At 33.9% G+C, this 16827-nt stretch overlaps 1 protein-coding gene across 2 annotated transcripts in view; it reads left to right on the top strand.

Moving 5' to 3' along the window:
• Positions 1–8562, top strand: part of LOC142319403 (uncharacterized) — a 104277-nt gene extending 95715 nt beyond the window's left edge. For both annotated transcript variants that reach the window (XM_075356648.1, XM_075356647.1), the window contains 3 exons: positions 3143–3288; positions 5541–5671; positions 8164–8562. In XM_075356648.1, the coding sequence (XP_075212763.1) occupies positions 3143–3288; positions 5541–5671; positions 8164–8338 (452 nt within the window). In that variant the 3' untranslated portion in view covers positions 8339–8562. The remainder of the gene's footprint in view (positions 1–3142; positions 3289–5540; positions 5672–8163) is intronic.
• Positions 8563–16827: the final 8265 nt, after the last annotated feature.

Below are 16827 nucleotides of genomic sequence, written 5' to 3'. Positions count from 1 at the left end.
AGTTCCTTTTACTTTCTTCATCACTAGCATTCTTATATTTTCTACGTTCATCCATCAGCTGCAATATATCGTCTGAAACCCAAAGTTTTCTACCAGTCCTGCTGTTTGCTTCTGTTGTTTCCAAAGTTTGCTTTTGCTGATTTATGAATTTCCTTTTTAACATTCTCCCATTATTCTTCTACATTTTCTACCTGATCTTTTTTACTCAGACCTCTTGCGATGTCCTCCTCAAAAATCTAAATCTAAATTCCACAGATTCATCGTACACCTTTTCTTCTGGATTTTAAACCCCAATCTACATTTCATTATCACTAAATTATGGTCGCTGTCAATGTCTGCTCCAGGGTAAGTTTTGCAGTCAATGAGTTGATTTCTAAATCTTTGCTTAACCATGATATAATCTATCTGATACCTTGCAGTACCGTCTGGCTTTTTCCAAGTGTATATTCTTCTATTATGATTTTTAAACTGGGTGTTGGCAATTACTAAATCATACCATGTAAAACTCTATAAGTCGGTGTCCCCTCTTTCATTCCTTTTATAAACTGTAAAATTTGTAAAATGTATGCCATTTTCCACATGTTGAAAAATTAATTTCAAAAGAAAAAACTGTAACTGGGCATCAGCCTACAGTTGCTGGCCTAGACAAATAAATTGGAAAAGTATTTATTTTAATGAAAAACTATGACTAGGATACTCATATTTACATATATACATGTTATTTGACAGTTAAATTAAATTTTTTTTATAATAAATTTTTACAAACTGTGGATTCACTATGAGAATACAGTAAACCAAGCCACTCATATACCAATCATATTTTATGTTTGATTTGAGAAGTATTTATTTAATGATTGGATAGTTCTCTTATTCTACATAATAGGTAGACAGTTGCCAGATAAACATAAATGTATGAGCTGTTTTCTCATTTACTATGAGAAAACAGTTAATAAAAAAAAGAAAATTGCGAAGCATAAATGAGCAATGCTTGCAAGCTGTTTATCATAGAATTATGTGGTATGGCAGAGGACAGAGGTGTCAAACTTTCACTCAGCCTTCAATCAAGCTCTTTGTTTGGCTTCCAATGCAATAGGCTTTTTGAGGCTTTTTGCACTCTTGGCCACTCATTTAACTGAGTCTTGCCATTTGTGATGAGATCTTGTTCTGAATCTTGGGCATTTTGAGTTGTTCACTTCTACTTTCACAAAATCATTGATAAATATTATTACTCCACTGATAGTATTATCATTAATCTATAGGTACTCTTTCACTCCTGAATCTCAAGTCAGACTGATGCAGCCGGTGGTACCTAACTTATACTGTAATATCATGGCAAGATTTCTAAAGATGGCCATCTTTGTTACACCCCCTCTTCACAACTCACACATTTGCCACAACCGTTTTACAAATATATGTCTTCTATCCAAAGGTACATAAATCATTAATGTAATTTTATATAATCATTTACTTCTAGAATAACATTTCAAACTTTACACTTTTGATCATCCAAAACTCCATTCAGTACACTCTTACCAAGACTTAAGGAAAGTTATAGTTTTACATCATAAATCTTTTTTATTTCATATTTATTACATGAGAAAAGAAGTGTTCAAAGTTCTATCATTCTGCCATTATTCATGACAATGTTTAACCATTGATTTTTCAATCAACAGTTTGACCAGTTCAGGTCACTTGAATTTGAAGAAAATACTATTTTAGACAATTTTCTGGCACAAAAAACATTAAATCACATGTACATGATGACCACTCAATTTTACTTTGGCATCCTATATATTCAATAAAAGTTTAACTGAGGTGATCTCTAAGTTTAAGAGCACAATGAGAAGGAACCCTACCTTACTGCCAAACATAGGATTGGTCAGTTGTCTAATACTGAGATTTTAAAAGTTTGAAAATAATAATGTTCCATAATATCTCAAAATATGAATTGCTTGTAACATTTCTATTGAAGAAATATGGAAACAAAACTAATTTTTTGTGATCATACATAAAACAAGAAAAACAGATACATGAAGTTCCTTCTCCACAAATATTGAGGAATTTCATCAAACCAATAAATACAATTATAATTGTTTATTAGGCCTTCAGACTGTATCCCTGTGCTGGAAATATGAGGAACAATTTCACCACAAATCATAAATAAATTCTTCACAGATTCCACCCTTCTTTAAAATCATCTCCACTAAGTGTGAGAAGTCATTTTTAAAAGTACCATTAAAATATAAATTCCTTTAGAATGTTTCACAAACTTGTTCTGGGTATTTCCAGCGTAACCCACCGGGTTGGTCTAGTGGTTAACGTGTCTTCCCAAATCAGCTGATTTGGAAGTCGAGAGTTACAGCGTTCAAGTCCTAGTAAAGCCAGCTATTTTTACACGGACTTGAATACTAGATCGTGGATACCAGTGTTCTTTGGTGGTTGGGTTTCAATTAACCACACATCTCAGGTATGGTCGAACTGAGAATGTACAAGACTACACTTCATTCACACTCATACATATCATCCTCATTCATCCTCTGAAGTATTATCTAAATGGTAGTTACCGGAGGCTAAACAGGAAAAAGAAAAGGGTATTTCCAGCATAACAGATGCCTTTCTCGTTCACATTAGAGGGCTCTTTATTGTCTCCAGAGTAACTATTTTTAACTCTACCTGATCAGCTTATACAAATGTTGATAGTTACAAAACCAAAACTATTCACCTTTTTTGGAATGTTACAGGGGAACTGATTTTTACCTTGCTTGTATTCTGTTAATGAATATATTTACTGATATTTATTATGAACTATATATAAAAAAAATTATCTGCAGTATAAAATTTATTTGTATACATTCTATTTTAAATAATAAAAAAATAAAAAATAGGTAAAGAATTTATTTTATTTTTTAATATTCGATTACATATTTTTATGTTATAATTTTAATGGTTTGAATTTAATGAATTTAATTGGCTTGTCTGCATGCAGTAGTATATTGGGCTTAGCAAAAGAAGATAACCCCTAATAATCCTGGGATGAGATGACAGTAATTTTTTAAGAAGTTAAGTAATTTTTTAGTATTTTTTTAATTTTTGTGTGTTACAACATGTTATATCCTTATTGTGTGTTTTCTTTATTTTTTAGAAAATTGTGTTATAAGCTCAGCATCAGTACTGACATCAGATAATAAAACAGTAAGCCATCAGCTTGGTTCAGACTTTGAAGTTCTTAGTAAATTTAGCAAAAGCTCTAAATATTCAGTTTCTGCAAAGAAGAGCTCAAATGGACTGGTAATTATTATTTTCTTGTTAAGTTTAAAGTAATTATTTTTTTCAGCTATGATATTTATTACTTAATGTTGTAAACTTTTATAAACAGATCATGAAATATAGAAGTCTCTCACCCTACTTAACAAAAAACAACTTAGTAGTTTTTTTTAAAGATCTCCATGTACTTTCTATGAGAGTTATAGATGCTACCCCCTAGTTATTCTAAAGCTTAATTATAAACACATTAAAGCACATATGAAAATGTTTAGAGCAACAATATATTGTACACTATAGCAAGTTGTTGCCAACTTCTGTGGCAGATTGATAGTGCCTCAGTGTGATGTGAAAGGTCAGATAAATGAAAGAAGTCTTTGAAACTGTAACTGACTTACATACCTGTAGTGTAATATCAGCTTAATTTCTTCTACTTAAAACAGTTGGCAATAAAAAATCTTGATACATAAATTGAAGGTTTATGTTATATCTGTAAAAACTGTATATCTGTTGTGGAGTACTCATAACAAAGGATATAGTACACTTAAAAATTTATAACATAATGAAATACAAAAAAGGTGAATGTGGTAGTATAATCACAATAACAGCAGTCAGTATTTGGGAATCATAATTTCTTTAATAATGTGGTATATGTGGTAATCAAGAAGCAGAGCCACATTTGACAGACTGCTAGAAAATATTTTCATATGTTCAGATGAACTAAAAAAAAAAAAAAAAGCTGCATGAGCTAAACGTTTTTTTAGGCAGTAAATAGTCTGTTTATTTTTAATTGCATGTTTATAGGCTTTATTTAATAAACACCCCAGTCTAAGGTTGGTCATTTCAAACATCTTCCAAATAGGTATCTAGGCAAAGCCACCTTACCAAATCACATAAATGTAATATAACTTCTACAAGGCACACATCCTTAGTATGGACAGAGCAAAAATCTAGCAAAAAAAAACACTGAACACTCTGGAGAAGAAGAAATCGTTGTAATTGAAATGGCTAGATTGTAAGAAAGGTATAATGTATCTGTAAAGAGACTGCAAAGACATACTCATTTAGTGAGAATATTCTGAATCCTCCAGGTAGTGTATATACATACCTCTCCTGTTCCATAATACCTTGGAAAATAAAGATGTCTGTCTGTACCCAGTATCAGAGCAGCACTTTAATGATTAATTATTCTGTAATAACTAGGACTAAAATGTGTCACAATAAATCAATTTTTTCTCCTCTAACCAAACAACCTTCTGCAAGCTGCCTCAAGTTTCACTAAAGAAAACCCTTGCTTTTTTATATAAAATTGATGACATTTGGCCATATTTAAATATTTTGATTTATAGTAATCTGTTCCTTATAAACTAATTAAGTGGACTATATAATTAATCCAGAAAACCCATCATCATTCCGACTAATTGAAGTATATAATTGAATAACAATTCCATTCTTAATCAATTACAAATCATTGTATCATAAATAGTAGATGTATTTCATTCATGAACAATCCCACAGTTAAAGTATACCCAATTCAATTTGGCTATACACAGGACAATCTGATGGGCTAATGTATGACCATAGGACATAATATTTAGTTTCTAATGACCATGGGTCATGATGCCACTGTAGTTTAATCTATTTGTTGCCTGCAGTAGGCATTCTGATTAGAAAAAAAATTATTTATTGATAAATTTAATATTCATGATATATTTATTGTTACTAATTACTTATTGCTATGATCATGTAATATATCAATATCCATGTTTTTAAGCCATAAATAAACATTGAAATTAAATGAGTCGCTGAAATATACATTAAGAATAGTAGCAGACTTTCATAAATTTCTGTACATTGATAGATGGTTTATTATAAGTGAGACATATCAATTTTGAAAAGATATACTTATCAAAATATTTAATACATCTTCTTCATCTCTTTTACTTTATAATCTCTGTCCATACTGAGAATAATTCAATATACAGGTGTACATTGTGAATGTGAATGAACAACCAGCTGGAAAACTTGATTTGCAAGTTCTGATTTGAAAACTTGATTTCAAGTCTTTTGCCATAAAATATAAATGAAAAAATATCTTTTTTTAAACTTTACCTTATAAAAGGGGTTTCTATCTTTATTTTTAAAGCAATGAGTTTAAAAATTTAAATAGTACTTAAGGATTACGTTTTCTGTGATTTTATTTATTAATGCAATTAGAATTAATTTTGTTTCTTTTACTCAATAGACTTCATTCAATTTAAATGGTTACATTTTTTCAGGTTGCTCAAATTGTAGTTGGTGATGCAACAGTAGAAATAAGTGGTACTACTGCAACACTGAATGGAAAGCCAATTCCAGATATTGAAAATGGTTTCCAGTATCCTCCTGATGAGCCTATTTATTATTTCAGGTGAATTAATTAGACAATTTAATAAGTATTTATTTATTATATTTGTTTTTTGTAAATACACAGAAGATACAGTTATTAACATTCACATATTTGCAAACGTGTCCGAACCTTATAAAAATTGTTTTCAAAATAATTTGTCAAATATTAATTTTTGTATAAATCACGCTATTATTTAAATGTCCTTTTAAATTATTTTATTAAATGTGCTAATAAAGTCAGTACAAATTGAATCGCAACTGAATTATAACAGATATCAGTTAATTGTGTTATCAGCTTAAATGCTTACAACCTATATTCTGAATAAATTTACCAACTTTTGTTCACACTTTCTTATTATTATTGTTATTATTTATATATAATTATATATATATAATTTTTCTTTTGTACCATATTCACAAGATACTTTTTATAAGAGTGTATTTACAGATTTAATTTTTAAATGATTGTTTTCTTTCGATTTTACTTAAAAAATGAGTATTATAAAGACAGCAGAATTAAAAATAGAAAATTAAGTAACGGACTGAATTTTAATATGAAACATGACTGCAGATGTTCAACCTATGTATAACTAAATTAATAAAAAACATTAAACATCAACATAATTGTTGATGTAAGTATGTTTTGATTAACATAATTTTATTGGAAATGTTCAGGAAAAAATACGTTATTTTAGAGAAAGACTGTGAGAAGCATTAAAAAAGGGAGTAAATCAGTTACATAACTTTTTCAAATGAGCTAGTTCACATTCAAGTGTTTATTGCGGGAACTGTAGTAGCACAGGCAGCAGTATTTTCTATTAAAAGGAATTTACACTAAATATTTTTTTTCTGTTTAGTCCTCCAAAATAAATTCTTGTGTCATTTTCGTAATAATTATTTTTTTCTGAGGTATGTTTAAAATTACAACATGGGACCATTGATTGTGCTCACTTTGTAAGTCTAATTTCATATATAGTTTTTAAATACTAGTGTAATAAGAAAAATGCACGTAAAGAAGTTAAGAATAAAAAAGATGTTTAGAAGTTAGTCAATGGATGAGTGACTGACCGGTCAAAATAAATTACGAGTATAAGTACGCTGTAATACATAATCTTCTGAACTTGGTGATACTATATGATCTCAGAATTGTATAATTAATGAGATGTGGCTTACACACAATATTTTTTTTTAAGTTTTAAACTCCTGAATATGAAATAAACGTAGTTATTAATTTAAAAAAAATCTGATGTGGATACTACATGACTTCCTTGTACGCCTATTAAATTACATATACATATTTTTTGTTGCACTTCTTTTAAACTTATTTCATTTGAAAGTTATACAATCCTCCAGTTTTTTAATAAACTGGATAGTTACATAATTAACATCAGTTAATTAACATCAAATATTTATACAATTATTAAAGAGGAACAACACGTTAGGACCAAGAAAAGAATAAAAAGTTTAAGAGAGGATGATAAAGAGAGAAAAAGTTTGAAAACTGGAGTACGTGTATACAAATTACGATCAGAATTTTATCAAACCAAAGAGTGATTAAATAATTGGCAACAAAAAACAGATAAACGAAATGATGACAAGACTCTGACGTAGGGAGAATATTGTCAAACAATATCATAGGAGGAATGAACTAAAAGATAAGAATATTTTGCAATTTATTAAGGATCGGGCATGTATGCCTCAGTGTGTATATGTTCTTGTGAGAGTCTATTTTTCAGTCAGTCTGTAGTTAACTTTAATATGCATAAAATTAAACAGAAGTTCCAGAATAATTAAATAAAGTTAAACTGAAATTAAACTAGAAAATCCAAAAATAATACGATTCTAAATTATAATTTTCAATTATTATTAAATAATCAGATGTTTCACCAAATCTGTTACATATACACATACACATACGTAATAATGCCTATTACATACACACATTTTTAAAAGTACATAAAATTTTATTTCATATTTTTTCTATTTTTATTGTTATTGAATAACTATTTATTGTAAAAATTTTTACATCCATGGGTTAATAATTGTTAATAATAAATGTTTTAATTAAAAAAATAGGAGATGAAGTCTGATTCGAACCGATGTGCCTTCCCTTGTACGAACCAAATATTTCATTCATTAAACTTTTATTTGGCTATAACTATGGAACAAATGAAAATAAGTACCACTTATGATACATTGTTGAAAAGCTCTCAATGAGAGCTTATTACTGCAGTTAAAAACTCAAAAATCCAACCTTTTTGAGTTTTAACTGCAAATTTTTTTTTGGATTTTGTGCTTTTCTGAACACTTTTGGTTCAGTAGATTGCAATCAAAAGGGAAGGTGGACAAAATTGTTCGCGATCAGAATACTTCCTTTACTTCGTACAAGGAAGTAAAAAAGGATGAAACTCAGGAATTTTGTCAATCCCATTCTTTCCATGATTAGAATAATAATTCAATTTAATTTTAAGTGAGTCTGTAAAAATATTTTGGTAATTTAATGAATGTTTTCAGGATATGGAGTAATCTTGGGCATGTAACACTTTACTCAAGACGCATTGGATTTTATGTTGCTTATTCTCCTGTGTCAGTTGCTCTGGAACAAACTCTTCTCTTTTCTGGTCTTGTGAGTGGTTTATGTGGCAATATTAATGGTAATCCAAATGATGATTTTTATGAACAAATGTAACTCTTTTTCATTATATTTTAAAGTAAATTTAAATATTGGACATGAACCATATATTTTTATGTGTTTTGAATGGATAACTGATGTTACTTTTGTATCTTTGTAATAATATACATATTTAATAGTAGTAATAATATATGTAGTTAGGATTGTTAGATTGTTACTATAATCTGTGTTCATTTTAAAGTATTTCATTAATAGTAATAAATATAATTGTTGGCTGATTATATATATATGTTTATTCATTTATTTACGATCATTACATTATCTGCAAAGTTATTCACTTATAGAATTCAGTCATTAAAATTAATTTTTTTCAAGACTCAAAAACTATTTTTATGAAGCCCCATGTTTAATTACAGTCAAAGTTTAATTTCATAAATCTGTTATTGTATTTTTCGTCAGCATATTTGTTAAATAATAACACTGCGTTTGCAAAACTGCATGATTCTCCTTTTTATAAAATAAGAAATGTTTAAGGTTATGTTATCATGTATGCATCACAGAGTGTTTTTTTACTGTTTAGCCTCCGGGAACGGAACGCAAGGATAGCGGGAGTTTGTTTTCTCCCTATTAATTGCAGAACCTGGACAAATTTCCCTTGCTGGTGTGTCTTTCTATTTTATCTGGCGGTTTATCATCTGTTTTGAGGCGGTTATAGATTTTATTAATGGACGGATTTCGTATTTGTTTTTCGGTCATTTAGACCAATGAGAAACAATTGACTGGGGCTGGTACGGGGATACTAAGCGTGTATGTGCTTTGTATTTCCGGCAATATTCCCCTTCAGTCCGTCCTCTGAAGTCCTTTCGGTGCTAGAGCCTTTCGGTCAAACAGGAATTTGCCTTCCGTTGGGGCCCTAGTTTTTGGAGGAAGCTTTCAGATACACGTGTGTCCGGGAAGGGTTTGGAGGATCGCGTGGATACTGTCATTGTGCTGGTTCACCTGAAACATACATAAAAAGGAGGCATGTTCTGTATTGTAAGAAAGATATAACAGACCTCGTTCAGGACAATATGACAAACCTCTCATGTTTCAACCTATCAACTAATTATTTTTTTTTATGAAGCGGGGCAAAAAGCGGGGCAAAATCGCTCTTAACGTTCCCGCTTGCGCAAAAAAAACCCTAATAAGGTTGAAAAATGTTAATTAGGATAGCATGGGCTTAGATTCAGATGTTTTCAATAAAATTTGAAATTTAACAATTTATTTCATTTATCATTTTGAATAATTAACTAGTCTACTAGTATCTAACACTGGTCAGGTAAGATATATTTCCGTTAGTAACTATTAAATTAGATTGGGATCAACAAAATATAAAGTCAACGGATTTGGTATAAAAGGTTTAAAAGATATTTTATTTATTATGTTTATTTAACTGAAGACTTCCACAAACTTGACCGTAAATAATGAAAAGAGGCCGGACAGGTAGCAGCGTCTTATCTATTTCCTGTTAAGGACACCTTCCGAGCATAATAGAACATAACCATGTATGTGTTCAATTATTATTAAGCACTCGTTAGGACAAAAATTTTATCTGTATATGTTCTATTGTAGGATATTATAATTGGGTAGATTAAATTAATATTGGTTCATGTATTTATTTTGAATAAAATACAACACAACTAAATGTTTAATTATTTGTTAAATACTAGTAAGGGTGTTATGTTATATTTTATAATTCAGTAGTATTGTATGATACTGAAATGGAGTAAATAAAACTGATTTAATTTTGGTTAAAAAAAAACCATATGTCTATACATTTATGAACTGTAACATCTTTACACATATGAGGCTTTATGCGCACATCTCTTTTTTAATGACCTTGCAATAAAGGCAAGCAATCATTTGTGGAGCTCACCCTATGTTGGCTCACTCCGATGTAGAGGCTCCCGGCCTGGTTTATCATACAGAAACCCACTCCCCGCCTTTTCATGGTAGTTCATCTAACACGGCGTGAGGCCTTTTCTCACACCTTGTGGTGTAGGGTCGTCATGGCGTCCCTGAGATGGCCGTGCTCTGATACGGTCGCTTTGCCAAACAGACCGCGCGCCTATGCTACGCCCACTTCCGACACGGTTTTTATGTCCGCGTCGTAGCGAAGTGTGGCGTTTCTGACAAACCACGGCGCTCCGAAAATCGTCCGCAAAGCCACGTTTTGGACTGCTTCTAGCTTTTTCTGGAACATAGAGCACAACAAAAGCCCCCCGTGCCGGGTAGGAGTATGTCAGAATTGGCAAGATGCAGAGTCTGTATATGAGGATTTAGTCCCTAGCGGAATCAACCTGAACACCGAAGAGATATCGTCCGATATAGAGTCGAGGTAATCTCTCCAAGATTTTTCGCGATCTTTTACCTTCTCCGTTTGTCTGTGAAATTCTCGCTTGTCGTCGAGGGACAGGGAGAGGCGATATCTCCTTCTCAACCGGCGCTTTTCCAAAATTGTTTCGCAGATGTGAGGGTGGGAGATCGTTATGGAGGGGCCGTGTGGCCTTCTCCGTAGTGCTATTAGACAGATACTCGTTTATGGATGACGTGATGCGACTGACCGTGTCGTCAATGTCCTCCGATGTGGTAAGGAGTGCTTGATCTACCTGCCTAAAACCCCGTTGGAGAGCTTCACGGAACTTTCCCCAGTTCACTGACCTTCGGGGAGTTGGTGGTGAGTCTCGCCCGGCCCCTGCTAGACCCAACTCCAGTAAGATCGGAGAATGGTCCGAGCTGAGGTCCTCGGTCGTTTCTATTGCGAACGGCATTTGTACCACCTTCAGAATCGCGATGTCGAGCACGTCAGGTACATTTGTACCGACCATTTGCACTCACGAAGGTGGGCACTTCAGTGCCTGTCACAACTAGCCTGCGGGCCCTCGCTTCTTCGCATAACAACCTGCCATTAGCTTTTATTACGTGACTATTCCAAGACGTGTGTGCTTATAATTGAGATCGCCCAGGGGGTTTTCCAGCACGGCATCTGAGTCAGCGCCGGGTACAACTGAGTTTGGCCTATTATATGCCGAGACCAGTCTGTATGCTGCGCCTAAATGTTGCACATGTATGCAGGTCTGTTCCATGACATTGGTGTGGACCTCGACCCGCATACGCGAGATTTGTCTGTAGACTAAAATAGTGGTTCCGCCACTGGCTGGAACTGTAGGTTACCCTGTCGGTTCTGTAGGTGAAATAGTTTCGAAGGTCAGTGATTTGTCCGGCTTGAGGTGCGTTTCTGCTAACAGTATCACATCAATTTGTAGGTCATCAGCCAGACGACATAGCTCCGCTATCTTGCCTGCTAGGGAACGCGCGTTCTATTGCAGCAGTCGCAAAGTTTGCCTAGTCAAACCTGGTAAGTAAGATCATGAGGGTGAGTAAGGGTAAGTAAGATCAATCAAATACTGGAGTAGGTCCCTAAAGATTTCGCCTGTAACAGGCGGGCCAATACAGCCAAAATTTCGGGTAGGACGCCCTTTATTGACATCCTCGCTAGAAAGTCGTTTCCGGAGCTCTCCTTTGAGAACGCGGCTTCCGGCTTTTTCCCGTTGGGGCGGCTGGGTGTTTTTGACGCCACCTTTGGTGGGCGCCGAGCCTCAGGAGCTCTTACGGGTTTTGCCACAGTTTGAGGTTTGGTTATCACCCGCTTGGTTTTCCCGAATTTTTTGATTCTTTTGTCGCCTGGAGGTTAGTCCTAATTTTGGTTTTGTGGCCACGACCTTCTCGGTCGCTGAAATCTGTTGCGGCTTTTGCAGTGTGTGAGGAGGTGGCGCCTCTTTTCCCACCGCTGTGGTAGCCGCGGGTTGAACTTCTTCCAGCTGGGATTTTGGTATCCCCTGACGACCCGCGCGCAGCTACGCCAGTCAGTGATAACGGACTTTGTGGGGTGCCCTTGTGTTGGGCCAAGTGCTCCTGGTAATAAGGGTCCCCTGTAATTAGCCGGGTGAGGTCCCTTGCAATTCGCACACGATGAGGGCTCTTCTCGCGACTTTAGGCAAGACGTCGTCGTTTCGTGGACCCCACCACATTTGATGCAGAGGTGTGCCCTGCGGCAACAGTTCGACGAGTGGCCGAACTTTTGACATCTGTGGCATTGGTGGGGGCTCCCTCGTGACACGAATGCAGTCACGGTTATTTTACAGTAAAACATACTGTCCAGTTTGTAGATTCCCCTGGTGGCTGGCGTTCTTTTAAGTAACACAAGGCATGTAGGGGTTTCCCTACCGTCCCTTGTGGTCTGCTTTTTTACTGACTCCACTTCATAGCCTAGTGAGGAGAGCTCCTCTCCCACTTCTTCGCAGGTGGCCCCAAAGGGGATACCCCGGACCACGTCTTTAAGCTCTCTCTCCTTAGGGAGCTAGTAAGTGTGGAAGGCGATGCCCTTCGAGTGCAGAAAGCTTTGTACTTCCCGGAAATCGCCTTCGCTGCTTAATTGCAGCTTTATTGAGAGCCCGATGTTCTTTGCGACGAGGCGCCCGCGGACTACGGCATATATGGCTCTCGCCAACGTGGGCCACTCCCTAGGGCAGTCCAACATTATGGACGGGATTATCTCCCGCCTCTCGACCGATGGTTGTGAGGGGGTTTCCCTTGTAACTTCCATGATGGCGGCTACCGTTTCCGAACCGCCCTCTGTTATGGTTGGCTACATGGACTCAATGTCCATGGCTACCAACGCCTCGCGCTTGGCCCTTTTCCGGGCTCCCAAGGTTCTGCCGGAAATTTCCGGGGATGGAGAACGAGGAGGTGTTGGGTCATTAGCCGAAATTAATAAAAAAAAAATTATATTCAAATTTTAACACTACTATAAGTTTAAATTCACAAAAATAATAAATTAACTTATTTTTAAAAAATAATAAAGATTAAGTAGATAATGACTTACATTAGCATAAATTGCTAATGCAAGGGGGTGGTTAAACCTGGAAAAGTCTCTTATCAGTGAATGTCTAAATAAAATTTAGGTGATTTACTTAATGATTTCCTTAATACTAATTACTACTTAATCTCTAAAATAGTTCAAAAGTAATATAATTATTTTGTCATAAGCCTAAAAATAAATCTACATATTTAACTGATTGTTAGACACTATTTAAAATAAAATTAAAGTAAACTATGCTTAAAAACTTATTCGTCAAACAAAAAGATATAATGCTATCTCTGGCTGGACTGGGTGTCCTAATGGTATTTGTGACCACACTGGAAATGTTATTCAGGTACATACACACACTAGAAAACAAAATACAGCACTAGAAAACACATCCTTTCACAACCACTGCTAGATAGAGACTTGAATCATCATCAGGTATTACTTCAAAGGATGAATGAGGATGATAATGTATGAGTTACGTGAAGTGTGTAGTCTCTTGTACAGTCTCAAGTTGACCATTTCTGAGATGTGTGGTTACTTGAAACCCAACAACTAAAGAACACCGGTATCCACAATCTAGTATTCAAATTCGTATAAAAGTAACTGCCTTTACTAGGATTTGAATGTTGGAACTCTTGACTTTGAAATCAGCTGATTTGCGAAGATGTGCTCGCTACTAGACCAACTCTGTGGATATGTGTCCTAGGCTGATTGGAAGCTGCCGCACAATCCTACTTACTGTTCAGTAATGTCAATAATTTAAAACTTGCCTGCAGCCAACAAGAAAAAACTTTAAAAATTTCAATTGATTTGTTTTAAAAGAGTTTCTGAAAGAATTCACTATTTATTCACACAGGTAGAGCTGCTATTTTCATGTTGTTTTTTTTTAATACCTTCACTGAATGATCTGCCGACATTATATTATTATTTGAAAATTTTAAGTGGCATTTGAACAAAGTGAGAACTAATTTCTAGACTTAAAAACAATACATTTAAAGCATTTCAAGAAATGAAAAACAAAATGTTTTTTGTTGTCTTATAATTCTTCATTAATCATCCAGATTCTCATTTGGTTGATTGATACAACTAGAATGTAATACATGAATTATTTAGTTAATACTAAATGTTAATACATTATTATCAGATTGATACAATTCAGATAAAAACCAGAAGGATGTCTGAGAAAATACAAACATAATGATGGCTTAGATCTGTATCATTCATTCTTGGAAAGTCTGCAGGTATATTTTACATCCTTTAATGTAATTTGCTTGAAATTTTAAAGAATAATTTTGACAATCCATTTTTCTACTTTATTTAATTGTTAACTTCAGGATAACTAAGATAATGCCTGGTTATCAGTCCCCAAAAGAAATTCCCTACACTCCAGATAACATGTGAATTAATCTGCTCTAAAACTTCTAAAACATTCAAGCTAATAGGTTGATGGGATTTTTTTCAAATGGGGTCAAAGTGACAAAAATTTCTAAGTCATTGCTGAGGAGCAAGATTAGATATTATTCAACAATGCTTGATCACCAGAGTAAGCCCTTTCCAAGTTGGTTATCCATTACATTAGTACTGCAAAGTGAAAGTAAACCTTCTCAGAGAAGTTAGTAAAAGGCCAAGAATCAACAAAATATAGCAATATCATATAAATAAGAATTATTTGTGAAGTTAGAAAATGTACTTGGCAAAAAAAAACCCTTGTGAATAGGAATCAATTATTTAGTACTAACTATATTATAATCCAATGCAGCAAAATATTTACCTACATAAAGCCAGCTGAAATAATTACAGGTGCTAATTATAATTTATACTCCTTTTTTGAGTAATAAAAAAAAAAAAAAAACTACTACATACAAAAGTTACATGCATACTTTATTAATCTTGATACAGTCCCCGCCCAAATTCAAGCATTTTTTATATTGTGACATCAGCTTGTCAATTCCCCCCAAAGAGCAGTATCACCGATGTACCCATCCTTGAGTTCATAATTGCTTTTGAAGTGTTGAGAAGCCAGCCAATTCTTCAATTTTATCAACAAATGAAAATCAGCCAAATAAGAATTTTAAGGGAGATGGTAAAAAATCTTCCACTTAAATTTGTTTAGAACTCCCTTAGTGTTAGCAGCAATGTGAGGTAGTGAATTGAGGCCATGTAAATAAACGATCCTTTTTTAGTATTCCTTGCTGTTTATTCTGTATCATTATCCATATCATTGTTTCACATTAAACAGCTGCAATTATTGCCATACCCAGCTTCATAAATACTGCCAATAAAATTCCTTCACAAATCCAAAACTTGGTATATATAATTTTTTTATTCAAATTGGTTCACTTGAATTTTTTGGTGTTATACAGAGTGTCCCATATAAAACGCAACCCAACCTTATATTGGTAGGTATTGAAATAATAAAAAGGCATGTGTAAATGTAAATGTAATTTTTATTATCATCCATTGCCTTACATTTAGAGTAAATGTTGGAAGTGGCGGTACTGATGTTTTGTTAGGAGCTGGTTTATCTGGGTACTTATGGCGAAAAAAATCTTGCACAGCAACCACTGATTTCATACTGAAGTCGACTCAACAATGAAAATACGTTCCACTGATTTCGTACTGAAGTCGACTCAACAATGAAAATACGTTCATCTAGTGAAAACACCATCTTGTCTCTAGCAATACACTGAACGTTATGATTGCATTGTTGTTACTATCAGTAGTGTTCTGCTGTGCACCGCGATGTTCAGATATTGGACGAGTCCATTTCAGTAACGAGTAGGGGAGTAAGCTTGACTTTTGAAATTTCATGGCTGAGTGATTGATGGGTTGTGTTTTATATGGGACACCCTGTATATTTACATTCACTATTTGGATTGTTTTTTTGTCCCTATATTGGCGAACTGAATACATGTCTCATCTCCAGTAACAATACTATCTAGAAATTCACTTCCTTTATTCGGATATTGCTGAAGAAAATCAATGCTGCTTCTATTCTTTTCATTTTGTGGGCATTTATATGTTGTTTAGGTACCTTATCATGCACATTATTTATAAAAACCCAATCTATCTGCAACAATAGCATGAGAACTTTTAATTGTTCACTGAATTCAGTAATTGTGAAGCAGTGTTTATCACAAATGGCATGTCAATTTTTTTCAACAAGTCCATCACTCACAAGGAATGTCATCCTTTATCTTCATATTAATTCATCCTTCCCTGAATTTCCTACTCATTCTCTTGCAGAACTTATTACATTATTACCATAAAATATGCACAACTGACAGTGGATCTTGGCTGTAGATGTTCCTTCCACTTGCAAAAAAAGAATGATGTTACATACTTCCCAATTGGTGGGAGCCACAACAATCACCTCCATACTTCTCCATGCAAAACTCAAGCAGTACAAAGCAGAATGACAACTGACTGTATATATCACCTTATTAAAGCAGCAGATGATTTCTGCACATGCACAATGTTCTATGGAAACCAGTCTGTTTGTTTAACACCTAGTCAAGCTAGGTAAGCTCTGATAATTCAATGTACATTTTTATTGTTCTTTGTACAAATCAATAAAATAATACTTTTAAATTTGATCTGAGTTAAAAATAAAACTATTTATGGTACTATAAAAAAA

The sequence above is a fragment of the Lycorma delicatula genome, chromosome 2 (assembly GCF_047948215.1).
Source record: "Lycorma delicatula isolate Av1 chromosome 2, ASM4794821v1, whole genome shotgun sequence".
NCBI lineage: Eukaryota > Metazoa > Arthropoda > Insecta > Hemiptera > Fulgoridae > Lycorma > Lycorma delicatula.
This window is presented reverse-complemented; position numbering and strand designations above follow the sequence as displayed.